This window comes from Spea bombifrons, chromosome 3, assembly GCF_027358695.1.
Source record: "Spea bombifrons isolate aSpeBom1 chromosome 3, aSpeBom1.2.pri, whole genome shotgun sequence".
NCBI classification, from domain to species: Eukaryota; Metazoa; Chordata; class Amphibia; order Anura; family Pelobatidae; genus Spea; species Spea bombifrons.
This window is the reverse complement of record NC_071089.1, coordinates 94,825,387-94,853,004: the sequence shown is the minus strand read 5'-3', so window position 1 is coordinate 94,853,004 and position 27,618 is coordinate 94,825,387. Positions and strand designations below refer to the sequence as shown.

The following is a 27,618-nucleotide window of genomic DNA, read 5'->3' as shown; positions in this document are numbered from 1 at the left end:
CGGTGATGAATACATCGATCCGCCTTCTCAATGTTCTCTGCATCGCTGCCTGCCACCAAGTGGCACCTGGGTATATTGCACCCAATAATTTAAAAGGATACTCCCACCACTATTCTCGTGTATGTGGCATATTTGTAGTGGCAGTAGGGTACCTAGCAATGTGTACCAGAAAGGATGTTTCCCCCACACACACTTGAAGCATGTTTTCCATACAAGCCCTTAGTTCTTGTTTTTTCCTAGCATGATTTACACGTAGTGAATCCATGATGTGCTACAGTTGCATATCACCTTTTCCAACATTAAGGGGAGACACACGCATCAATTGGCTCATGAGCAGCGTCAGGAAAAAATTACATAAAAACACTTTTTGTAACATTTTATTTGTATTTTTTAAAAAACGTGCCAAATGTACACTACTTACGACGTAGATCACACAGTTTGTTTCAATACCTTTACATTATTTCCTCTTACTTGCGCGAGCCATGCCGCTCTGCCTTCACAAAAGGATGCAAAAGTTAGAGTGTCATCTAACTGAAAGTAAGTAGTTGAATCGGGAATGGAATATTTTGCATGCAAAAATTAGTCGTAGTACAAGTCAAACATATGCGTCCGCAGTATTTGAAAGCAGCAGTGGCCTTTCCCAAGTGAATTAAAACTTAGCAGCACCTGCCACAGATGGGAGTAGAAACGATGCGTTGGCTGGCACCCAGTGGCCGGTGTTGGAACCCTGAATATCACAAAGCAGTCTGTGCGTGGTACCTATTCTGTATCGATCACTGAGAGAGCGTGCTCTCTAGTAGAATGCAGAAAAGAGCACATAAGGCTGCTCACTGGCCGGTGGCGCATGTGACTTTTTTTCTCCTTTACACCTATCTACATGGCTATTTGTTCCGCTAATATAAGCGCTAATGCTGCTACTCCAGACGGAGCAACTAGGCTAACCTGTAACATCTGCAAAGTCTTCAACAATGGCATGTGTACGTGGGAGCAACAATACATAACCACAATATCTTGCAGCAGATAAAAGAAAATTCCAATTATGTAAAGATTTGTTATCCAGCTTCTGATTTTTTTTTTTTAAATTAAAAATTAACCAATTTTATACATTAAAAAGGCAGAATATTTAACAAACAGCTGTCAACACAACACCTATTACACTACATGTATCTACATTGCATACAAACTGATTCCACATAAATTGACATTTCACTGAATTAAGTAGCTCCACAAACAGCAGAGTATCTGCTTTTTTTATTGCTTTTATGCATATGGTGCTCTTTGAAGGCACTGTGGTATGGATTAGAAAATTTGGAATGACTTTGGTGGAATAATCTGGAACGACTCAAACGATGTAGCGAGTAGTCATTCTGGAACGGGCAGTTACGTGAAATCCGTTGGTTTCGCCGTTGTCTTGGTCGATAGATCAAAACAGAGTTCATGTTATGCTTCACAGGAGAAAAAGGAACATCTGGAAGGGTGGCTGAGTCTACATGCCCATCCGGATACTCTGAATAATCTGGAAAATAGCTATAAAAACAACAGCAAAGAGGTTAAAGATCACATACTGGACACTTAATACATATATAAAAAAAAGACAGATAGGTCTGAGCACTTTGGCTGCTAGCAAAAGAGTACACAGGCATTATATATATATATTTTTTGTTTATTTGCACAATAAAATTAGGTAACTGTAAAACAGATGGAAGTCCTACTGGAGTTAAATATTTTTAAATATTAAGAGAAAAACCTAATAAGACATACGCCATAGTGCAGTCAGACATCTGTTTACTGGGTGTTTGCATCATGTTGGAACTGATAGGCTACATCTACCCAACTTCCAAACTAAAAGACCCATCATTTTGAAGAAATTGGCCTTGGTTCATGGATATTGTACTTCATTTGTTGAATAGCCACCTGTTACAACGGCATCATTATTTTAAATTATACTTATAAAAAGAGTTTCCTTTAAATCTGTTTTGCCATATGGCAGCTCAGGCCATCATAAGAAATCACTGTTTGGGAAAAGGTCTTCTGGGTGAGCAAGAAATTCAAATCCCCAATTTGAAGAATGCGTCACTAAAAAAGTTTTCTACTTTCATCACTTAAGCAAACGCCGTATTCGATCTAACGCTTCATGTAACTACCCCAGCTGGGATGGATACACATTTCTCGCGCTTCTGAAATGGCAGAGCTTTCCACCTATTACCTAAAATTCCTACCCAATGAGCATCATTAGCATAATTACATGTAATGATTGAGAATTTAAAGCATGTAAAGAGAGCTGAAACAAAACGTAAGCAATTGGTAGCAGGAAGGAAGCAAAAGCGCTTGCATGTCCTGGGACCAATTGCGGGAAACCACATACGTGTGCAGCCAGCATGATGTCATAGGGAACATAAACACAGACACAGCATATGTGAAGTCTGACAACCGACCTCATAAAGTTTCTTCTGGCACATAACACAAGACATGTGTGGCTACGTGAAGAGGGACTATAGTGGAGGAAGAGCTTCAGGAGACATCTGGAATAAGCTACAGAGAGGAGCGGAAGGCTTCTATTTTCATTTTGCTGCCTTTTCTCGGGTTTTATTTTAACACTATGTGCCACATCTATAAACAGCAAGCCTGGCTCAAAGTGCCAAATACATGGCAATCAACTGGCATTGCACTGGTTTCTATGGTAACTGCTGCATATTTACAGACATATGGTATAATTTACAGATAAAGACAGAATTTGTCACATGTATAATATATATATATATATACACACACACATTACAAACCGTTCGGTCTCAACACAGTAATAAGGCAAGTGTGACAAGCATATGGAAGCCATACAAATGAACTCACCAGATCCACAGACAACGAAGATAAAGAGCGCCAACAACCAGGGTCCTACAGACGACTTTTCATCGGTCGCACTTCTCTGTTGGCGGAAGAGACAGTTTAGGTTGGATACCCCACACACCAACCCCTCATGTACCCCGGTCTCTGCCCCCCGAGCCCTTCCCTTCTCTACTCACCGACGTCTTGGCCACGTTGCCTCTCTGCGTGATGTTCTTGCTGTGCTTCTCGTTCGCCATCCGGATTCTCTGTTTGGCCACCATGGTTGGACTGAGAGCGCTGCGGGATCAGCTGAAAGAACAAACGGCGATCACTCCCGAAAACACGACCACCTCGCTCCGCTGGGTGTGTGAGTAGTAAGTACCGGCTCACCGAGCTGCCAGCGTAGGCAATCCAGCCAGCCACGCCCACAACCGGAACTACGCGTCTGCTGGATTTGTACACGTAACCAGACATTTGTCAAATAGTCCGTCCTACACCTTGTAAGTAGTGCCCTGCAGCGATTGGGCAGGGTCGTTAAGGCTGAGAACAGACGCATGCGCACATCGGCACTAGCACCTGCCACATTCAGCACAATGTCATTGTATTTATATTTTTCCATAATGGTTTGGTAACCTTATGGAATTTTAAAACATGAATTGAACAAATTTATATTTCAGGGATTATGGAAATCTGAATAAATCTCCTTTTAAATTTTGATAGCCTTTATTTTTATGCTCATAGTTAATACACGGTGACTAATATGTTAGTGTGTACGGCTCTATGTACTGTAAATGCTTACAGTCTGCTATACTCTTGGGGATACTGCGATATATAAGTATGCTTATATATATGTATGTATGTATGTATGTATATATATATATATATATATATATATACATACGCATGCAGAGTGATAGAAAAACAACTCTATCCTATGAAACCCAGAATAAATCTTTAAAATTCTGCAGCTAAGTTCAGTATTTTGGAGGGGCATGAAACGGGCTGCATTATATATATATATCTAGTGGGCCATACTATAAATTGCTATATATAGTTAGACTATGAAGGATGCCTCTGTAACATCTAGTAAGAGTCGGTGTGAAGCCACATATACATGGAACATATAGCTTGGGTGCTGGTAAAAAACATATGCCTAGCTAGAAAAGGATAGGATCTCACAATGCATTTTAAATGGCACTTGGTTCTCACACCGAATCATTATAACACTACGGTGTCAGTGGCTTCCTCTGAATGACTGCACCCTGCTGGCTCCCATCCCCTGTATAAACTGCGCCTGGTGAAAGAGAAGATGCCACCATATAAACAGATTAAACCACTGCTTAGGTCCCCCATTAGTCTAGGGGCCCCTTGGAGGACATACACAAGAGATGAGACATTCGTCTTATGTTTAAATCACTAGGCGTGACATATCCAGGCTTAAGCCGACTAGGCCTCAGGCAGAAGTCCCTTAAAGACCCTGGCCTGCGTCATAGACTGCATTAAAAGGCGCTGCATGCCTTTCAGACACAGCGGTGCAGGTTATGATGTCATACCCTGGTGTGCAATGTCTTAAAGGTGTGTAGTGCCTTTTAATACACTCAGGATACTGACTGTGGAGGGGGCAGCTGGGGTAAATACAGGACCACTGATCTGTGTATCTGGCAAGGCCACGAGTAGCAAGTACTGAGAACTTTGGGGACATGGCGGTAAAAACGACTCTTCTGTGAAGGAGACAGAGTGCTTGGGTAGACTGGCATGTGAGGGCCGGGGAGGGGGACAAGCAATTTCCCAACCTATTCTCCCCAAGTGTGTGAGATCATGAAAGTCCTCAGGGAAGGCTTCACTCTGGAACATCCTTTGGAGACACTAAAAATAAGAAGCATGTCAGAAAATTGATAGCCGCAGCTCTGCGTGACACTTTTACTGTGTTTATCTTCTCTATATGAAGTAGACACGACATACAAGCACTTGGTGACTTTGCGAGTCTAGGTGCGCAGAGGAGGGCACTGCTTAATAAAGATAAAGCACTTAAAAAGCAAAACTGAAATACGTTGAGGAGGTTTGGCTTCTCCTTCTTACCATCAAGACAGATTTAGGTTATGTACCAATACATTTATTTATTTAAGGAGCACCAGCAGATTCCATAGCGCCGTTACAACAGAGAACGCTAACATTAAAACAGACAATATACAATCTGACATGTTAAGAATGCCGGTACAGAAGGAGAAGAGGACACTGCTCTTGGGACCTTACAATCTATTAGATTTAGAAGCCCACAATGGATACCCTATTCATAAATGATATAACTTTCATTAATTTCTCATTAAACACAAAAACAAGCCCGGTTTATATGCTGTAACCCAGTAATAATTTAAAGTAAACCATGTTATATATCAATCTCTGCCAGTAACACTGGAAGAATATTTAATTCATATCTGTACTTTATTATATACACGGCTCTGATAATCCATTGGCATGCCTTTGAACGCCTTAAAAGAGGCGGAACTCTCATACTATTACTACGTTGCGGAAGGTCACATATTAGCATCAGTGCTTACTGCGTATGGATCTCGTCGGCTATGCGCTGCGTGATGCGGCCGCTAATGGCTACGTGTATCAATCCTGTGGTCCCGCCCCTGTTCGTTGTGCGTCATTGGTCTCTTTCCGGTCAAGATGGCGCCCCCCATACCGCTTTTGGCAGGTCTGTCGCGTGTGGGTTAATGAACTTATGAGGCTTGCTAGAGTTATTCTCAGATTTGGAGGAGGAAAAGCATACGTGCTGCTCATTGTAACTAGCATTAGAGGGATACTGGAAGCATTTAAATAGTGACGGTACCGGGGATAGTATCTTTAAACCAGATTTAAAGTTTTAGGAAATAATCTACAATACTTCCGATTCATGTGTCCCGGTGAAGTTTGTACTCTACTTATAGTGACATAAGTCCAATAGAGGTTATCATTTCCAATGACATATGTATGATTGTTTTCTTTACAAACTGCCCCCTAATCTCCGGTTTCTTTTCTGTAGTTGGGTGTGAGATCTATAGTATGGTGTATACCTCCCAAGTGAGGGGGCAAATACATCTGCATACCTCCCAAGTGTCCATCTTTAGGGGGATCAGTCCCTCCTATGGCCCTATTTCACCCTGTTCTTCTTTTATTATTATTTTTATTGTTTTATAAAGCACCATCAAATTCCGTGGCGCTGTACAATTAGTTAGTTAGTGTGCTATGTTATAAGCATCCTTAAAGAAGTGGGTCCTGAAGGATTTTTTGAAGGAATAAAGGCATGGAGGAAGACTGGGGGAGGGCGTTCCAGAGGATAGGGACAGCCCTTGAGAAATCTTGTAAGCGGGCATGAGAGCGAGAAATCAGAGGAGAGGATAGAAGGAGATCATTGGCTGAGCGGAGAGACCAGTTAGGAGTGTATTTAGAGATGAGTGAGGAGATGTAGGGAGGGGAACGGTTGGTGTCCCTCTTCTCTGTTATCTCTGAATGTTCGCTAGGTGTTCTGTGGCCCAAAAAGTTACAATATGTGTATAGAACCAGTTGATTTTTTTTTATGAGAGTCACTGTCAAGAGTTCAGAAAGTCACCTGAAATTCCCTGCCCCAGGGACACCTCTAGCCACACCCCCTAAAATAAAGGGGTCCCGCTTAGCCTATTTAAATTGTCGGGAGAAATGTGTCTGCCCCTCTTTTCCATCTGATATTATTTCTATGAGATCAGAAATCCTGGGAGAAAATATATTGGATTTTAATTCATTAAAATCGTGTTATTAAGCTCTACCAAACTTACAAATGCCAAAAAGTGACGCTTTTATGCATTATTTCCAATATTTTCATAAAATCATTGCATATTTTATAGCTGCACTCATTTGGACCTGGTGTTGTTATGTGTAGTAGATGAATGTTCTAATTTTTATCCATATCACCACTGACATCCATAGTAGTTACATTTGGGGTGAAAGTACATTTTTGGCAGAACAATGACATTATGGAAATCTGCTTTGCCCCGGTGCTCTAATAACGACTGTGTTTTAGAATCTGATTTACCATCCTGCATTTAACCATTTTAACATCCAAACACTACAATATATTTGTAACCCTTATGAGTTACAGATGCCTTATTGAAATCCAGATAGGTTATAATCTACTGCTCCTCCTGCTGATGAAGACTTACTGGTCTGTAGTTTACAGTCTTCCCTGCCACCATTTTGTAATGTGGCACTGCAATTGTCAACTTCCCGTCTTCTGGAGCTACCTCTGTCGGTAGTGACTGGTGGAATAACCATATTAATAGCTTTACCGTTACACGGCAAACGCTCTTTTAATAACTGTGGGTGGATCCCACCAGGTCCCATCGATTTATTAGTGTTTTTTGTTTCTTATTAGTGGGAGCTCTGGTGCCACTAACAGGTATTTCATGACCCAGTACTAAGGCCAACCCGTCACATCCCGGCGTTCTGTGCCTTAAAGGTGTGCAGTGCTTTTTAATGTAGTAGAAGAAGGCTGTGCTCAGATGGCTCGACCTCCATATTATAAATGGTCTGGTTGGGGAGATCAAAGATCTGCTCTGTAATTGGCCCATTGAGCAGCAGGACACTGGGGAGGCCTGACTGCCCAATATGGCAATCTGCCCCCCAGTCTGCAAGCAAAGGACTAATGCCCTCTTGGACCTGCTGCCCTTGGCATAATCTGCCTAGCCCAGGATCCGTCACGATTTGTATGTCTTCCTAAGTCGGCTAGACCTTCACTGATGTCTATTTTGTATAGAATATTAATTGTTCATCTTGTAACGTCACTTAGGTCTGAGCGCCGTCTTATATTAACACAGTTAATGGATATTTATTTGCATTTGTCCGCGTTACACACCAGTGTACTGATTTTAAAATAAATATTCGTTTTGGAGGCAGACGTAAGGATTTGAAAACGTATTTACTCATAAGTAGAAATGTTTCAGGTTTCTGTTCCTGGGGGTGTTGGTATTCATTGCGTTCAACTGTTTGCACTCTAATCACACCGATTAGGGACCAGGTATGGTTTAAATTCAGACGTTCTGACACCTGAATATGTCTGTTCTCTTGAGGCACATTTTGTGTTACACTGGGTAAGTATTTCCTTAATACTCTGTTCTGTACCTTTTTCACATTACTCATTTTGACTTTCTTCTGTTACAGTCAGAGGATCTGATGGCATCCACTTGGTCAACGGACACCCTAAGTTTACAGACTCGGAAACCTTTCCAAGGTAATCTGGCAAGGGTATATAATATAACTTTTATTACTCTTGCTGTATTTTTTATACCAATTGCTCATTTATTTTAAATACTGATTGCCAAATGTTTTTTTATACAAATAACAGACTTTGTATGAAATGCGAGTTGCCTATAATAGAATATCGCATGCAGCGGAATAAGAGCTTATCTGAAAGTGTGAGAGTAATTCAGTTGTAAACTAACCTGATCATTTGTATTCATCAGGCTTGGTAAATATTTGTACAATGTTTGACCTTGAAGACATATTTAGGAGTTAACTGTTTTTTTGATTGTTCTTTTGGGGCCTGGAAGGAGAGAGATCCTTGGAGTTCTGTACTAACATTGAGGGCCTTTACTTCCTGGACCAGCTCCTGGGCTTTATGAAGTCCCCTCTCCAGAAAATAAATCGGAGGCTATGATAGAATGCTAATGATGAAGCAGATTGTATGTGATAGAAAAGCATTGGCCAAGGATGTTCAGGGAGGCTGGAGGTGGCACACACATTAATGGCCTGCAGGCCTCTGTATGATTATGTTTGCTATCTTCACAGGGACCCCAGTAAAAACTGCAAGGTGTCTACTTTCAGCAGGGATGGAAAGCTGTTTGGATGGTGCAATGGAGAAGCGTAAGTCCCGTTTTTGTGCTATTTGGCACACATTTTCTCACCAGGGCTAAGGTGTTTGACACGTTCTTTTTCTGTTTTTTTTTTCTTGCCTTGGTATGAAAGTAGAGGGAGCCCAACAGTGGTTTGTTTTAGTTTTAATAAAATACCGTATTGGCTCGAATATAGGCCGCACTTTTTTCCCCCACTTTAAGTTTTTAAAGTGGGGGTGCGGCCTATATTCGGGGTCTAGCGCCCGACGCCCGGGACATGCAGTCCCGGGCGCCGGGCAGGCAGCGGGGTTAAGATACAGATCCCCCGCAGCGGTGCAGGGGACCTGCATCCTTCTCCCCGATACGCTCAGACAGCCTCCCCTGCCAGCACTTCCCACGGGGGGGGGGTGCCGGCACGGGAGGTTATCTAAGCGTTTTACCTCTGCCCACCCCCGACTTACCGGAGCAGACTCCCGGGTGTCTTGCGGGGCCGGCGGGAGACATCTACGCAATACGCGTATGCAACTTCCGGTACCGGTACCGGAAGTTGCATACGCGTATTGCGTAGATGTCTCCCGCCGGCCCCGCAAGACACCCGGGAGTCTGCTCCGGTAAGTCGGGGGTGGGCAGAGGTAAAACGCTTAGATTGCGTAGATGTCCCTCGCCGGCCCCGCAAGACACCCGGGAGTCTGCTCCGGTAAGTCGAGGAGGGGGGGGGCAGAGGAGGACAGCGGCAGCGTGTCGAGGAGGGGGGGCAGAGGAGGACAGCGGCAGCGTATCGCGGGGAGGGAGGACAGCGGCAGCGTATCGCGGGGAGGGAGGACAGCGGCAGCGTATCGCGGGGAGGGAGGACAGCGGCAGGGTATCGCGGGGAGGGAGGACAGCGGCAGCGTATCGCGGGGAGGGAGGACAGCGGCAGCGTATCGCGGGGAGGGAGGACAGCGGCAGCGTATCGCGGGGAGGGAGGACAGCGGCAGCGTATCTCGGGGAGGGAGGACAGCGGCAGCGTATCTCGGGGAGGGAGGACAGCGGCAGCGTATCTCGGGGAGGGAGGACAGCGGCAGCGTATCTCGGGGAGGGAGGACAGTGGCAGCATATCTCGGGGGGGGACAGAGTGGCAGCATGTTTTTTTTGGTGCTTTTTTAAAGAAAAAAAACTTTTTCTTTAAAAAAGCACCAAACTTTTAGGGTGCGGCCTATATACGGGGGCGGCCTATATCCGAGCCAATACGGTATTTAAAATCTATTAAAGATTTTTATTTCGGTATGTGGGACAGTTTAGGTGTTCAGATGAAATATTTTAAATGTAAGAATTGTATAAAACCAATCACTGATCACAACTCTTCAGACTGAAAAAATATACAATTATCCATCATCTGCGTTCTTTACAATTGTATTAGGCTGGTTTGTCAAGTTGCTGTGTATAGTGTGCTTGTTGAAGTGCTTTTAATATGAAACCTAAAATTATTATATTGGGAGTACTCTCTAAGATGACATTCCACGCAGCGTGGAACTTTACTAATTAGGAGTTCTTCTGACATGTCTTTCTAGCGGTTATCTGTGAGTTCGGATGACATCATATTTACGGGGCTGACATTGCCAAATAATTTTATCCTGCTCTGTTGATTGACTTGCTGTTTGGCAGTATCTCTGATTACAACAGAACTTCATCATTGGGTAGAGGAAAGGGCATTATTATTGAACCCATTTCCTGCAAGCTGTGAAGCTGAGAGCAGGGAAGGAGGCAACTGCATATAGGGGGAATTGTGTAGATTCCATCCTCCATGTACATGTATGCACAAAGAAACCACACAAAAATCCATACGATGGCTAGAGTATCCCTGTAATACGAGTTCTTTTCATCTGAATTGTGTGGTCATTCCTGTTATTTCTTCTCCTGAAAGTGACCTGGAATGTATTCAATGGATTTTCTGGACTCCCTGTGTGAGTCGAGTAGCTGGATTAATTATTACCTCATTAAATCTAAATGTTTCTAAATGACCTTTTGTATTTTCAGAGTAAATATAGTGAGCACTGCTGACAGCAAGTTACTGCATACCTTTGATCTGCCCAAGGTAATTGGCCTTGAATTCTCTCCAAAGAACACAATTGTGGCAACATGGCAGACCTACACAAGTAAGTGTCAGTCTTACCACCTGTAAATAAATTGGATTAAACGAGAGTCTGGTAGGGTTTTCCAAGCACATAATTATCCTAAGAAAAAAAGGTATACCAAGCTAAATAGAAGATGTTCTAGAAGTTAGTACTGTTACCAACTTAAAGTGTGTTAGACAAGCACTCTGGGAAAACAACTGGTAATGAATCAAACAGCCCCGGAGAGCTGGCCTATGTTTTCTGTTAAATGTAAAGATTAGTTTGATTATCACTTTTATTATATTTGCTTTATGGGGGCATTTATAACCATTTTTCCAGAAATCAGTGATGCAAGGGGATACCACTTCCAGACCCTTAGCAGCTTTTAAAGTGTCTTACATAAAGTGCTATATGTTCACCTCTCCCCATCTCTACGTGTCTCTCTGAAATGGCATCCTGGATAGAACGCCACTGCCTAAAACTCAACATATCCAGGAAAAACGCTTCAGTTTATTGTATTGTGTATTGACCATTCCTGATATCTCCACAACAGCCCAACTTGACACGTGACTCCTTCACCCTTCAGGTCCATTCCCACACCAGATCCTGGCCCTTTCACCTGCAAAATATCTCTCAAATTTGTTCTTTCCCCATTAAAAGCCTTCCCATTCAGAGAAGCACACAATCTTTCCTCCTAGTACCTGCATCCTAAAAATGAGCTATCCAATCTCACTCCACCATATTTGGTAAAATATAATATATAATATATTATGTTATAATATATATATTTTTTTAAAATCCAATTCTTTAGCTGCTTCTTGTTTTGAGTACATATTTTCATTATTTTTCTCTTTCCTAAAATGTACCTCTTCTGCTTTTATATGGTTTATATTTATTGGTTTCTCACCTCTGCCGGCAACTTTTTTTTTTTTTTTTTTTTTTTTTTTTTTTACACACATTATGGTAACGTGTTGAAACCTGAATGGCTCCCATTACATCGTATAAGCCGAGTTCCCAGCTTGCAATGCTCTACTTGCATTGGCAGATTCCGTTAGCAGGTTGCGTTGAATCTCTTTTTGTGTGACATTTTGTTAGAACCGGTTTTACAGGTTGAATGGGAAGCTTATTTTCTAGAAATGCTTGCTTAACCTTTATCTCATCCAATATATACACTTAAATACATTTGTTGCATTAACCTATGCCACTTTGTGATTTAACATCATGAAATAAGCTGGACGCGTTGGGCTATACAATACTAAATAACAGCAGGATTTTTCATGTTTACCTTTATTTACTGATATAAGCTATTCAACTATAGATCATGTTTGTAATGCAAACTGTAAGGAAACAATCACATGCCAGTGAGTTCCAAACCTTTATTTAGCAGCGTTCCGGGTGACTATAATTCTGCGTCAGAGAGCACCACAGTCACGACAGATAGAAGATCAGTTCTTTTTCAGCGGGAGAATATTCCCACCGATTTCTCGAGTTATACTGTTTACATTTATTACCTGGCTAGGCTCACCTATTTAAAAAATGCACAACAAAGTCCTAAACGTAAGCTTAAGGACGTCAGGGATGACATACGAAGCAGGTTTTACTCCGTCGACTGCTATCTAGCAGCCAGTCGTGCTTACGTGTGCTGCCTCCCTGCTTGTGGGAAGTGGTGTCATATTTACATAACATAATAGTATATTAAGAAATGGGAATATGTTTGCATTCATGGCATTCCCTGAAGGGCAGAGGTGCTTCTTTTTGACATAAACTTGTTCTTATTCCAGCTGGCAAAGACGGCACAGCCGGAGTGCCCAACCTGCAACTCTACGACCTAAAGACTGGAAATTGTGTGAAATCCTTTATCCAGAAAAATATGCAGAACTGGTAAATATGCTGCTCAGAAACGTGAGCACAACATTGTGTAATATTCACCCCCTATAGCAGACTGGATCAAGTAAAATTTACACAAAATAAATCGTCCAAATGATATATGATGGAGGTAATAGTGGGGGATCAATTGAATGTTACTGCTGGTTAGTGCTACAAGGAATTATACTTGCAGAGTATCAATAAAACATAGTATAACAATGATTTGAAACTGTTGTTTATTTTATACCACTAGTCCAGTGTATACAATTATCTTGTGCATTTAGTGTTCAACAACTCGTTGGTGCTGCCGGCTGATTTGGTCAGCCATGGTGGCATCACAGCCAAGAACCAGATTTTTGCTATTATCGTGCATGTCTCTGGGGGCTGGCAGGGGGCTACTTCATTTCTGATATAGTTTTATCTTATACGTCAGGGATTGCGTAATATGCTGTATTTCACAGGTTTTGGTTTAATCCTTTTTCCTGTCTTCTCCATTTAGGTGTCCTCATTGGGCCGACGATGAAAGCATATGTGCTAGAAATGTAAACAATGAAGTGCACTTCTTTGAGAAAAACGTTTTTGGTATGTTGATGATATTTATCTCTAGCTTGGTATAAAAAGTTGTCATACAGAGAAAGTCTAATAGTATGGCCCTGGATTGGCTAAGAGTGGAGCCTGTGGGTGGTGGACCGTATTAAAACAGCAAAGTAATGTAAGAGAATGTGGATAATAACTTCATTTTTATTTCTACATGCTGAACAGATACCATTGCAAACAAACTGCACTTACAGAAAGTGAGCGATTTTGTGTTGTCACCAGGAGAGCATCCCTGCAAGGTATGATCCACCACTTTAGTCATTCGTCCGAATATTTGTGCACATCAGGGATTTCATATTCTGGGTTTGTATTCCCTCTTCTCTAGGTAGCAGTGTACGTTCCTGGAAGCAAAGGGGCCCCATCATTTGTCAGGCTCTACCAGTACCCCAACTTTAGTGGCCCCCACTCAGCCCTGGCCAACAAAAGTTTCTTTAAAGCGGACAGAGTAACTATGCTTTGGAACGCGAAAGGTAATGCTGATTACTGCCTCAACGCTGTACTTAAAATTCCTGTCTTGCTTTTGCGGCAGAGATTTGTTCATCTCACCGTCCTCCCTGACAATACATTTGCATTCTTCTGTAGTGTGAGGCTGGGAACAGAATTCATTGACATTGTTAGGACAAGACTTTTACTTTTATCTGTTGTGATGAATGTGCTACGATCTAACGCAAGCGTCCGTGTAGATATCGAACAGTCAAAGAAAGCCCTAAAGCTGTATATTCAGGGGTCACATGGATAAAAACTACTTGTAACCGAACCATGCAGAGTATGTTTAAGTATCCAACATGTCAGCAATAAATGAGAGAGGTGAAATTAATACGTTTGAACTCTAGTGGTCATAGGAGCACCGTTAGATTGTAATGTATTAACACCTAGGCAAGGTCCTCTTTATGTTATATACATTTTCCATGTTTTATGTCCATTGAGTATGAATGTATATTGTATATTTACATGGTAGTATAGTAGAGTGATGTTTACATTTAACACAATATTTTATGTGCTTAAAGAAACACTGTGCATGCCGCGGCAGATAGTATGACAATATTTCACTACAAACATCAGAGTTATACATGCACCAAGAACAGGCTGCAATGGAAACAAAGCTCAACTTTTATTTCAAATGATGCTAAAAGGAGCAAGATTACCTAAACCTATTACACACTATAAACGTGGAAAGTCCTAGACAAACTAATGGACCCCTTATCATACTGCCTTATGGTAAACAATAGAGTGGCTTGGTCTCAAACACCTAAATGGACTGTGGAAGAAAAAACTTCATTAGGTAAACAACATAGCCTTAAAAAACCATCTCTGAGTTTGAGCAGGAAAAGTCACCTAAAATATCCCATTGCTGACAAAAATGGCAGGAGATAACGGAAGTTTTAAAAATGAAATCTGAACTGTATTACTGTATGCAGCAGTACGAATGCAAAAAACAGAATGTTGCAAAATCTTGTAATACCTTTTTTATTGGACTAACAGTATTAAAATAATAGACGAGCTTTTGGGAGTCCTCCCTTTTTCAAGTCAAAAGCATTTCTGACCAAGCAAGTGAAAAACACAGTTTAAAACTGACCAGTACATGTTCTGATACAGGGTTAAAAAAGGGGTTAAAACAACACGGTAGAGAATTTGCAGACAAAAAACTAAGAGGGTCGTAAATAGTGGCATATACTGCACAGATAAGGCAAGGGGGGAGCAGGGGTGAGCGTGTAGGAGAGAGAGAAGAAAAAAAAACAAACAAACACAGGTTATAGGAAGTTTTGATAGTGTGCTAAGAAGCTCAAATCCACATTAAGTCCTCTGTTTTTACAATCATAAAAATGTATCATTTTGGCTTCAAATGTCTTTCTTTCTTGGGTGTTTTGGAAATGACCTCTCAGTGTTTTGATTTTAAGGTCATGTATGGAGTGACCGGTTTGGGTGAAGTGGTGCCCGACTGGAGTGCAAATGTATGCAGCAGTGTAATGCTCAAAGAAACATATTTACATTTAGTGGGACACCCCATAGAATGCGCCTATAGCTGCTTACATAGTTTAGTGTTTCCTGAGGATTCAGAACTGTTCTTTTTCTCTGCCACCTTCCTTATAAGAAACACAGCATGGACCCGGTGTTACCTCTCATGTGCAGTCTTATTTTATTGACTCTTGATTTGATTGATTTAATATAATTGCTTTAATATAGTTTTTGTCATCGTGTTCAATAGCTACTGCAGTACTGGTCACCGCCAGCACAGATGTGGACAAAACCGGGGCTTCCTACTACGGAGAGCAGACTCTTCATTACATTGCGGTAAATGGAGAAAGCGCTGTGGTGCAGCTACGTAAGTAGACAGCGGAATATTCCAATAAATACATAATGTGTGTGTATACATGAATAACGTGCTCCTAGTATAGACACAGCACCCAGGTGTTATTGCTGAATGCAGGTACAAGGTGAGGGAACACATGTGAAATCGGTGTGCAGCCACCTGGGGTGTCTCTCACTTAAACAATGCTCGGTTTACCCGGAGATAGAAATCACTCAAACTGATGTGTCCTTTCTTGAGGAAAAATGTCTTGTATTTCTGGGAAACGGGGATTCGTGATGCGAATGCAGGCTAGAATGCGGATGCATACAAAGTAGAGAGTTTCAACACAAGCGTGGAAGTAATTAAGCGCATGGAACATTAGTTACTATACTGTTAAAATGTATGCATGACTCTTCCCATAAAAATTGTTTATGAAACGTGGCACACGATTAGTGCACAGAACACGTTTGGCTCTGACGCTGGGCTGGAACACTGTGCAGAGTCATATGCTTCATTACAGAAGCTTCGGTAAACATGTCTCGGTTCCGGCCATTGGGTAGTGATTCTTGCCAGTCTAAATAAGTAAGTTACACTTTTATAACAGCCGTTTGTTTCCCACATGGAGCAGGGAATTTAAAGTGACTGTCTGCTGTCCACAACAGCCTCATCAACAATTAATGTGTATTAAAGTACTTAGTAAGCACTTTCATGCCCTAACAAAATGACCGCCTGCCGAAAACCCTGCAGCTTATTGCCCCCTCTTTCCTCCGGTCGCTGGCAGAAAGTGTTCTGCTCGAGTGGCTGCTTTCTTTGGTGTGAACCATAAAATGTCATTAAAAGTTTACATATAAACATTTTCTTCTAATACCAAGCTTTTGGGGTTTTTAGTCGATGTGTTTAAGTAAATATTTGCAACCCCAACCCATTGATTCTTCTTTCTCTACAAGTTAAATTCCATCTTCTTTTGGAACACAAATGAGTTTATTCAGATGGGAGAGTTGCTGTTTTATCTCACTGACCTCACTATTAATATTAATATATTAAGAACCAACCCAAGTGAGCTTCTGCTCCAAGAATAGCTTGGGTGGCCTGTATAAAGTATATTTAAAAAAACAAAATACTGTCTGCGCTTCTCACCCTAATAAAGTTGGCAAGAAATATATAAACATAATATAAATGAGAGGTTTTGGTTATATGAATTGGCCAAAGCATAATTAAGCTCACCCGCCACGTCAAGGCACACTCTCAATAGGGTGAGAACCTACTCTCACCTCCTACATAGTGGGCACACAAAGCAGTTTATATTGCTACCAAAACCTTATTAATGTGTTGGGGGAGGTGCAATTAAACCTCCTCCCATTTAACCCATGGACAGCAAGCTGCAACCAGACTGATGAGGAGCCAACAACCTCTAATATGTGCAAAAAGGGAAAAGAAAAAGAAAAAATGTCGGTGCGCTAAGCTAGTCTCAGGCTCAAATAGTACAAATGTTTAATATGAGGCCTACCAAACAGTGTGAGCATGCTGCAAAAACAGTGTATTGGCTGTACAATGTATACAAAAAACAAAATACTGTCTGCGTTTCTCACCCTAATAAAGTTGGCAACAAATATATAAACATAATATAAATGCGAGGTTTTGGTTATATGAATTGGCCAAAGCATAATTAAGCTCACCCGCCACGTCATTAAAGTATATTTAAATCAGCTTTCTTGAAAGTCACCTCGCTGATTGCACTATGAATCATTCAGGGCTAGCCTAGCCCTTCCTGCAAAGATATTTTCCAGGGATGGCCCTGTATAATGCATAAGAAATTCATCAACCTGAAACCTCAACTCTTGCAAACTTTTTTTTTTCCAAATCCCAAACCCCAGCTTTTTTCCCCATCGGGCAGGGAGTTTCAATACATGTCACGTTCTAGCATGCAAGGTAGTGGTGCTTTTTACTAAAGGGACAGTCCAGACGCCCCAGACAGGCTCTTGGAAAATATGCATTCTTTATAACTGAATGAAAAAAATAAAATAAAGCTCCAGAGCCGGAGTGGAAATCCTCCTCCATGGTTCAATGTTTCAAACCACTGATTGGCTCCTTGAAGCCCTTAGGTTTATAATGAATTTAGACAGATCTGTCCTGATCAAAGGCTGTATGAGGCTTGATATGTTGCAGTATAAAACATTTTCATTATGCGTTGTCAATTATACACACAAGCAGAAGAATAGATAGCTACCAAACAGCGAATGAATGAGAGTATCAGTCCTGATTAATTAGAATCAAAGTATTAGTGTTGCCTAATGGGAAAACACATACAAATGGTAATGTTATTTTTTGTTCATTTTATTGGTATGTTACTGTTTTTGTTTATTTAGGAAGTAAATGTTTGCAGTTATTCATTCCCATTCAATTCATTTATTTTAGCAAAAAATGGCCCCATTTATGACGTTGTATGGAACCGAAACGCAACAGAATTTTGTGTTGTATATGGCTTCATGCCAGCCAAAGCGACCGTTTTTAACCTCAAATGTGACCCAATATTCGATTTTGGAACTGGCCCACGAAATGCTGCATTCTATAGCCCTCATGGACACATTCTGGTGCTGGCTGGTTTCGGCAATTTGAGAGGACAAATGGAAGTTTGGGATGTTAAAAATTATAAACTCATTTCTAAGCCTACAGCCTCAGATGCTACCTTCTTTTCTTGGTGCCCAAACGGGGAGCATATTGTCACTGCCACCTGCTCCCCAAGATTGCGTGTTGGGAATGGATACAAGATATGGCACTATACCGGTACACTACTTCATAAATATGACGTCCCCGCCAACACTGAACTGTGGCAAGTGTCCTGGCAGCCTTTTTCATCAGGTGTCTTTCCAGCAAAGGCGATTGTTTACCAAGCAGTACCCGGTGACATCCCAACAGAAGAACCTAAACCAGCGCAGGCGTACAGACCTCCAGCACTAAGGAACAAGCCAGTGACTAGTTACAAGTTGGTGAGTAACATTACTGTAATAAGTGTGGGAACAACTGATCGCAGGTTTTTTATGAGCTCAATTGCTCCCTCTGTTGCATGGCAAATATAGTACTATTCTCTATAGAAATTGCATCCCGTTTTTCTATGCCATGATATACTGGATGGGTTTGCTGTGGAAGAACTTGACTGGCCTTTACAGAGCCCTGACCTCGACCCTTCTTGTCCAACATCAGTGCCTGACCTCGCCAATGCTCTGCTGTACGAATGGGTGAAAATCCCCACAAAAATTCTCCAAACTCTTGTGGAAGGCCTTCCCAGAAGAGTGGAAGCTGTTATAGCTGCAAAGAGGGGAACCAACTACATATTAATGTCTATATGTTTAGAATGTAATGTCATAAAAGTCCCTGTTGGTGTAATGGTCAGGTGTCCCAATACTTCTGTCCATATAGTGTATATCCCCTCTCTTCCACTCTCTTTTGACTATTTCACTGTCCCTCACATCATAAGTGATCCTCCTTACTTTTAATACTGTTAATGTGTGCATTTTAGTATTGACCCAAATATCTAACACCCTACTTTAAAGTGACCCTTTTCCCCAAGCACTATAGATAAACTTATATTTCAAACTTTTTACATTTGTGCGATCATGTCCACCTGTTGAAAAGACCAAAATCTGCCACCCTCTTCACGACTCGTCTTTTTGCTGCTAGAAGCACTTTCCATACATACATGTAGAAATCACACCAGAGCCACGTCATGTCATGTCCATTGCTTGATGGAGAGTATCGCCTAAACCTATGACCGGAGCTTGTGAGAAGTGGTTGTGCCTGCATCTATGCATTCTGTTGGTTATGATGTTTTTTGAAGGGCTTGTTGATAGCAGTTTATTTTTAACAGGCTGACTGATTTTAACTTTTAATATTTTTTAATATTTTAATATTTATGATTTGGGATCATTTGTCCCATATGGTGCATAAATCTAAAATAAACATCCTTTGTTTCTCGGGACAGAGTACAGTGTTAATGAATATCAGCAGCACAGACTAGTGGCCAGTAACCATATAGGCTGAAATACAATAATATATGCATTTTTATACATATTTCCTCGCAGATTTAATCGTATCAGCGTGCATTGAGTTGACCTGGAATGTTTTATCTTAATGATTTAAAAGGGCCAACTGCGGTAAATTGCTCTACCTAGTAGGGCAGAGTAAGTTAATTTTTCCCTTCTTACGTCAGAAAATTTACAACGTTTGCCTTTTATAGTGCATAATAAATGTGGTGGGATGATATATTTTATGTGATCTCCGCTGACCTGCAACTTGATCCATTATAATAAAAAACAAAAAAAAACCTAAAGGTGATTAACCAATTATTATGCATTAAGAGCTATACTGGTTTTCAAAACAATGAGTGTTAGATCACTATCAGTGCCTGTAAGTGAAAAATGTGATACGTTTGTGTTAAATAAGGAAAGTTGCTTGTTTTAGCATTGTTCCTTTTCTCGATTTATTTTTTTTTTTCACCCACCCAGCATGAAGATGAGCCTCCCCAAAGCATGAAACCCCAATCCACAGAAAAAACAGTGTCAAAAACTGCTTTGAAGAACCAAAAGAAAAGGGAGGCAAAGAAGGCAGCCAAGCAGGTTCGGATATATATATGCAGTGTGTATGTATGTGTGGGTTTATTATATACACACACACCGATCAGCCATAACCTTATGAATAACACTGATAATTGTATTATGGCACCTGTCAGTGGGTGGGATATATTGAGCAGCAAAGCTCAAAGTTGATGTGAAGCAGGAAAAATGGGCAAGCGTAAGGATCGAAGCAACTTTGACAAGGGCCAAATTGTGATGGCTAGACGACTGGGTCAGAGCATCTCCAAAACTGCAGCTCTGGTGGAGTGTCCTGGGTCTGCAGTGGTCAGTTCCTATCAAAAGTGGTCCAAGGAAGGAAAATCTGTGGACTGGCGATCATGGGTGGCCAAGGCTCATTGATGCATGGAGGAGGGTGAAGGCTGGCCAGTGTGATCAACTCCAACAGACGAGCTACTGTAGCTCAAATTGCTGAAAAGGTTAATGCTGGTTCTGATAGAAAGGTATCAGAACACACAGTGCATCACAGTTTGTTGCGTATAGGGCTGCGTAGCTGAAGACCAGTCAGGGTCCCCATGCTGACCCCTGTCCACTGCCGAAAGCACCTACAATGGGCACGTGAGTATAAGAACTGGACCACAGAGCAATGAAAGACGGTGGCCTGATCTGATAAATCTAATTTTCTATGTAATCCTGTGGATGGCCTCGAGAACACATGGCACCAGGATGCATCCATGGAGGCCCCTCCTCGCAATTTACAGGATCTGCTGCTAACGTCTTGGTGCCTAATACCACAGCACACCTTCAGAGGCCTAGTCCATACCTTTATGGTCAGGGCTGTTTTGGAAGCAAACGGGACCATCACAATATTAGACAGGTGGTCAGAATGTTATGGCTGGTTGGTGTATATAGTCGGTACCATTCAATTATTTGCTTGAAAGAAAAGCACATTTTCCCTATTAAAATAACACAAAATGGATACAGTGTATACATTGGTAACATAGAAACAGAGGCCCTTTATCAGCAACCATCACTCCTGTGTTCCAATGGCACGTTCGCTAATCCAAGTTTAAAGGCTAATTGATCATTAAAAAATCTTGCTGTAAAGTAAGAATGCTTTTAAAAATAGACGCATTAATAGTTTATTTTTATCATTTAAGTGGATGAACATAAAAATCTAAATCAAATCAATATTTGGTGTGACCACTGTTTGCCTTCAAAACAGCATTGATTCTTCTAGATGCACTTACGCAAAGTCAGGAATTTTGTACGCATATAGTCGGGTGTATGATTAAACAGTTTAACCAAACCGCTGCTAATGATCATCAATTTAATATATAGGTTGAAACAAAATTATTAACTAAACCCAGAAACAGCTGTTTAAGGGGAATAAAACTGAGTGAGGAAAAGCCAAACTAAGTAACAAGGTTTAATGACGTTTAATGTCAAAAGTCGGGGCAAGACTGAGCGCAGCAACAAGACACATGGTATACAGGCAGACATTTCCAGGTAGATGGGTTTCCAGATGTTCTGTCCAAGCTTTTTTGAAGAAGCACAAAGAAATTGGCAATGTTGAGTATTGTAGATGCAGTGGTAGGTCAAGGAAACAGTGCAGCAGATAAGACCCATGCTTACTTCCCTTTGCAATTGGGAAGATGGTGCACCCATCTACTATCCCAAAAAGTGTAGTCAGAAGTGGTCTTCATGGAGGACCCAAAAACCATACCTCCGTCGTGGAAACAATGCCAAGTGACTCAACTATTCATAAAAACACAGGAACTGCGCTGTAGAAAAATGGCAGCAGGTGCTCTGGAGTCAGAATTAGAAATATTTGGCTGTAGCAGAAGTTTGTTCACCGAAGGGCTGGAGAGTGGTCAAAGAATGTGTGTTCGCAGGCAACACCGCATGTTCCTTGCGTGTTTGGGGCTGCATTTCTGGAAATGGAGTTGGGGATTTGGAATCATTATCTCCTCAATGATAAGAAGTATAGATAGATACTTAATCATCATGCAATACCATCAGGGAGGCATCTGATTTGCCCCTAAATTTATTCTGCAGCATGGCAACAACCCCAAACATCCAGCCGAAGTCATTAAGAACCATTTTAAAAGTAGAAGAGAAGAGTCCTGTAAGTGATGGTATGGCCCCCCCTTGTTCTCAACATCATCGAGTCTACCTTGGATGACATAAAAAGAGAGAGGCAACTGAGGCTTCCTAAATCCACAGAGGAACTGTGCTTAGTTCTCCAAGATATTTGGAACAACCTACCTGCCGAGTTCCTTTAAAAATTGTGTGCGAGTGTACCGAGAAGAATTGATGCTGTTTTGAAGGCAAAGGGTGGTCACACCATATAATGATTTAGTTTTTTTGTTTCAGATTTCAGTCTAGAGCTATGTGTGCATGTTTGCACGTGTGTTGCATCAGATTTAAGGCACTTCTGCATTAAAACCATATAGCGTTGCCATGTCTTCATAATTATTGTTTCTGGAAAATGATTATGGTGTAAATGTTGTTTAAAAGGCTAGACACACACAGTTCTTTAGCGTTTTACTTTAATCTATTAATTGTAGTTTATTACTAAAAATATATTACATTTCTAATTGGATTTTTCCCAATCCACCCGACGCAGCCCGTAAAGCACAAAGGAGGCGCTGGCTTATTGTTCTTTTCTCATGAATGGCTGGTAATAATCAGGAGCTGCTAGATTTCCAAGCACAAAAAACTGAAAGTGAACGCATTTAATTGTATAATGTGCATAGCTGGTAAAACCTGTATTTGCTTGTCATGCTGAGAAATCTGTTACAATAGGGGCACTCCAGGTGTTAAAGCCTATACATTACAATGCCCTGACTGTACGTATTGCATAGGAGGCCAAGGCCGACGAACCAGCTGCACCAGTATTGCAGAGTGCCCAAAATGACGTTCCTGCTGCTTTGGCGACGGCACCAACAACGGGGGACCCAGAAACGGATAAAAAACTAAAGAATCTGAAAAAGGTGAGCTGGAGGGCACTCCGGTGCGGCAATTCAAGTATTACCTGCCTGTCCAACGATGCCTCCCAGAATACAGAGAATATAGTGGGGGGGAATGTCTAGGTGTCACTGGGTTATTATACAGCGGTGACAAAATTAGTACTTATTATTATTTATTGTTTTATATAGCGCCATCAAAATCCGTAGCGCTGTACACTTATAAGATCTTGTTAAAACCGAAGCAGGAATTGGAACGGTGCATTGCATGTACTACATATTTGTATTTTTATTCTAATTTCTAAGAGCATTTGATTCCGTTTTTTTGTATTATGACTCCTCTCTCACGCTTTTTGGTGTGATGTGCAGGTTTGTTTTTTACCATGTTTTTAATCTTAAAAGATTTTTGGGAATGGTTAGCAACTGCTTTTCTTATTTTTAGAACTCTTTTCTTGACCCCCTAAGGACAAGGGGTTGTTTTTAAACCCATTAATGACAAGTCATTGTGAGCCCATACATGTACAGGCTTTCTCGTGAAGGGGTTAAACTTGTCAAATGCAAACATTTACAGTGGGCTAGCACACACATCTACATTTGTTACTAAATAATCCGTTTTCTGTACATTTTCTTCATAAATATTGGATTGCACATATTGTTTGTCCTTTGAACAGCAGGACAGCCATTGATCTAATAGACAGATTAGAATATGGGCCAAAACAGAGCTGTGCGCGTTTGCCTCACACGAAGGAACTAAGAGCTGCCATGCGACTCTTGCCGGGTTATGTGACTTTGCCCCATGACCTTGCGGAGCTTCTACCACCCAGCAGCTCATAACATGTACAGAGCTACCCGCTGGACACCTAAATGACATCCGGTCAGACTGACCGCAGCTTCGTGTGTCCAGAAGGTGTAACTGTAGGTGCCAGGAGGCAGTTCATAGGCACCCGGCTACCTTGTTTTGTTGAGCCTTTGGCGAAACAGCAAAAACATCATTTGGATGACATCATTGTTCTTTACTTTTAAGCTGTCGGTACCTCAGCCTCCCTTTGCTCTGCAGAGTGTTTTCAGTACGTTACATTAATTGTATTTTCCATCTGTTTTACCAGAAACTAAAAGCAATCGAACAGCTGAAGGAACTGCAAGCATCTGGTAAACCACTGGAAAAAAACCAGGTAGGGTAAATACGCGGTGCTCACGCTCTTCAGTACCTTGACGTTCCAGAATGTGGTCACTGCAGTCTTTCGTTGGTGACCAAGATGTGCGTGGGGAGAATGACAGCCATTGTATATATAAGTATATAGTGCAATACATGACCACGCACAATTAATCAATACAAAGGGAGAGGAAATGGGGACATTTTTACATATTTTATATGTGCAGCTTCAGGCAAATGATCGGTCAGACTCCCACGAAGTCTTCTCACACGCATTACATCAACATAGAGAATTGGCCTTTCATAATGCATAATAAATATGCTGAGAGGACAAACTTCATGTGTTTTTTATTTGGTATAAAATTACTTACAATACGCAGATAATCAAAATAAGACAAATTAGAGTGTTTTTTTTTATATATAAAGAAATCAACTGATGCCAGCCTTTTGCTCTTGTGCACCTGCTTTTGTGAATAACAACTTTTCTCAGCCAAACTGATTGGATGGGTGATGGGAGTTGTGACCCACAAAAGAAGGTACATGAGAAAACAATACTTGTGAAAATGTATCTTTTGTTATCTTAACTGTGCTTGTATCGTGTATTATCACAATAGTGCCCTATTCTGTGTGGTGTTGTGCAGTGAAACACGTGTCACGTAGTTTACCCCGCTAGAATGCAAAAACCTATGTATTTCCTATGGCTGCAACTAACAATTATTTTCATAATCGATTAGTTGGCCGATAATTTTTTCGATTAATCAAAAAAAAAAAAAAATTCACAATTTTTTATTTCATCTTTATCACAATGGCATTTCCCTAATTCCCTTCTTATTTTACTGACATAATATTAAAAGCTATAAGGTACAAGAACACATTACTTGTTTTTATTTACTTTTATTTGCCAACCTGCCCCCCCAGTTATGCACATCTGACCCCATGCTTATACCTTCCTATATGCCACTCCGCCCCCCAGATATGCCTTATACCTTCCTAAATGCCCCCTGATATGCCTTATACCCCCAGATATGCCTTATACCCCCCTTTCCTCCCTGGTGTCTAGTGGGGGAAGCCGGTGAACCTCCGCTGGTGGCCGGCACTTTCACTAGAGCTTCTATGAGCACCGAAAAGTCATGTGACGCCGGTGCTCCATCATGGAAGCACCAGCGGAAGAGAAGGGCAGTTGTGGAGGTTGTCTGCGCACATTGCGCAGACGCCCACCGGCTGCCAGAGAGGAGTATCCTCCGCAGCGCTGAAGGGGACCTGGATCATCCTCCCTGGCAGCTGGTGGGCATCTGCTCGATGCGTACAGACAACCACCGCTTCTGCCCTCCACTTCCTCTGGTGCTTCTATGATGGAGAACCGGAAGGTCATGTGATGCTGACGCTCAGTCATAGAAGCCCCGGCGGACTATACATCTAAAAATGGTATCAAATGAAAGCTCCATCTGTCCTTGAAAAACAATATATAATTTGTGTGGTCGCACCGTAAATTAAAAAGGAGTATCATGGTTGATTATTATCTTTTATTTATATAGCGCCAACAATTTACGTTATATATTCAAGGGGTATGACAAGACTAGAATTGACAGAATATGACAAACCGATACATTAGGTGGAGAGAGCCCTGCTAGCAAGCTTACAATCTTGAGGTTAAGCAAACAGTATAAAAATGCTGAAAAAAAGTTTTTTTGGGCACAAAACACCCTCAGTATCGTGTCAGGGATGCCCGACCATCGCCAGTCCGGACCTGATATCACCTGAAACATTTGGTTTATTGTCTATACTACATATGACATCATTAACGCACACATCCCAAGAACACAGTGGCTGTGGAGAGTAGATTTGTTCCTTTTGCTTGATCCTGTTAACTGGAATCAGTTGCTATATGGTGATTTCTGTTGATCACATTAGACAGTACCCAAACAACTGGTCACCCCATGGAAATATGTGCAAGAATGAGCAAAGTCATTTATTTGCCCCCGACTGTTTTTGGGAAACGCTGTTTGACTTTGTCAGGTTCCGCATTGCTGTGAATTTGTGTATAATGAAGAAGACTGCTCTCATTCATTTTAGTTGTTTGTTCTTTTCTTTAATCTAGATGGAGAAAATACAGAAGGAAGACGCGCTCCTAAAAGAGATTGAAGAGCTGGAACTCGGTGTTTAATACTACCCTGATGTCATTAAAGTCAATGACTAAAATTTGCATTGTCTGTGTGATTTATCTGATGACAGGGGGTCTCTGTGTTAATAAATAAAAGGTTTCACAATGCTTTTATGCAGAAACCTAATGTACACATCTTTTGGAGCAAGTTATCGGTTCATCTTCCAGGATCTCTTCACTTGTGGATCATTCAGTACACGTGTTTTAATCTGCCTGCGTCTCTTAGGACAAACCAAAAGCCTTCTTGTGTTTTGTGGGAACTGGATGTATAAAAGAGGCAACTTCCCACCTTACAAGTGACACATCAATATGGCTGTATTTCCACATAAAATATCTATCCATGCATAGGTACTGTAAATAGTGCATAATTTGTCAACATTCATTGATCATAGTTCTTAATCTATGCATACCTAGAGTTGTCTGTCTGGTGTTCTGACCAAAATGGACAGTTAATTGCTTCTAGAACAAACTATAAGAACGTTGATTGGCTGGATGAACACACAGCAGTCCTTAATGCCGTATGCATTCCTCACTACATTGTGGTATTTCATTGTACATATTATACAGAAGATAGTCTCTTACACCTTCAGATTACTTTTGTCTTACGATACCATAAATTAGAAAAGCACATCTGCCGATGTGAATCATTTCAAAAAAATAAATCTCAGATAAATCTTACAATCAAGAATTGTTGATTTGCATAAAGCTGGAAAGGATTGCAAAGTAATCTCAAAGTGTTTACATATTTATCAGTCCACAGCTACTGTGGCTACACTCCGTAGAAGTGACCACCCAGTGACGACTCCAAGGGGCACAATGCAGAATACCCAATGATGTAAAACAGAGCCATAGAGTAACAGCTAAAGGCTTAAAGGAATCATTGGAACTTATTTACATCTCTGTTTATGAGGCTACCATATGCAAAACATTGAATAGGCATGGAGTCCATGACAGAACACCAGGGAGGAAGCAGCTGCTCTCCAATTGAATATCACTGTTCACCTGAATTTTGCCAAAGAGCACATTGACGTTCCACTACGCTACTGGGAAATTAAGGTCTAAGGTTGAATTGTTGGGGAGGAATATGCAGCTCTACATATGGCGTAAAAAGGGCACTGCATACCCACATAGAAAAATCATCCCAACAGTGAAGAACGGAGAAGGGAGCATCTTGATTTAAGGCAACGTTGAGGGAACAAGGTGTCATACGGGGTAATGCCGGGATTATTGTCCACCAGTTGAAGCT

At 41.3% G+C, this 27,618-nt stretch overlaps 2 protein-coding genes across 2 annotated transcripts; one reads left to right on the top strand and one right to left on the bottom strand.

The window, feature by feature from the left end:
* Positions 1-361: 361 nt before the first annotated feature.
* SERP1 (stress associated endoplasmic reticulum protein 1) lies at positions 362-3,261 on the bottom strand. Its single transcript, XM_053459087.1, has 3 exons — positions 3,024-3,261; positions 2,851-2,926; positions 362-1,527 (listed from the first exon to the last, which is right to left on the bottom strand). Exons 1-3 carry the CDS (start codon positions 3,105-3,107, stop codon positions 1,487-1,489), a joined length of 201 nt encoding a protein of 66 aa, XP_053315062.1. The 5' UTR covers positions 3,108-3,261; the 3' UTR covers positions 362-1,486.
* Positions 3,262-5,455: 2,194 nt separating this feature from the next.
* Positions 5,456-26,410, top strand: EIF2A (eukaryotic translation initiation factor 2A). The gene is made up of 14 exons (XM_053459888.1): positions 5,456-5,527; positions 8,005-8,074; positions 8,632-8,706; positions 10,692-10,810; positions 12,550-12,649; positions 13,134-13,216; positions 13,397-13,470; positions 13,557-13,701; positions 15,438-15,554; positions 17,937-18,508; positions 20,024-20,134; positions 22,957-23,085; positions 24,165-24,230; positions 26,310-26,410. Exons 1-14 carry the CDS (start codon positions 5,500-5,502, stop codon positions 26,373-26,375), a joined length of 1,755 nt encoding a protein of 584 aa, XP_053315863.1. The 5' UTR covers positions 5,456-5,499; the 3' UTR covers positions 26,376-26,410.
* The last annotated feature ends 1,208 nt before the right edge of the window (positions 26,411-27,618 follow it).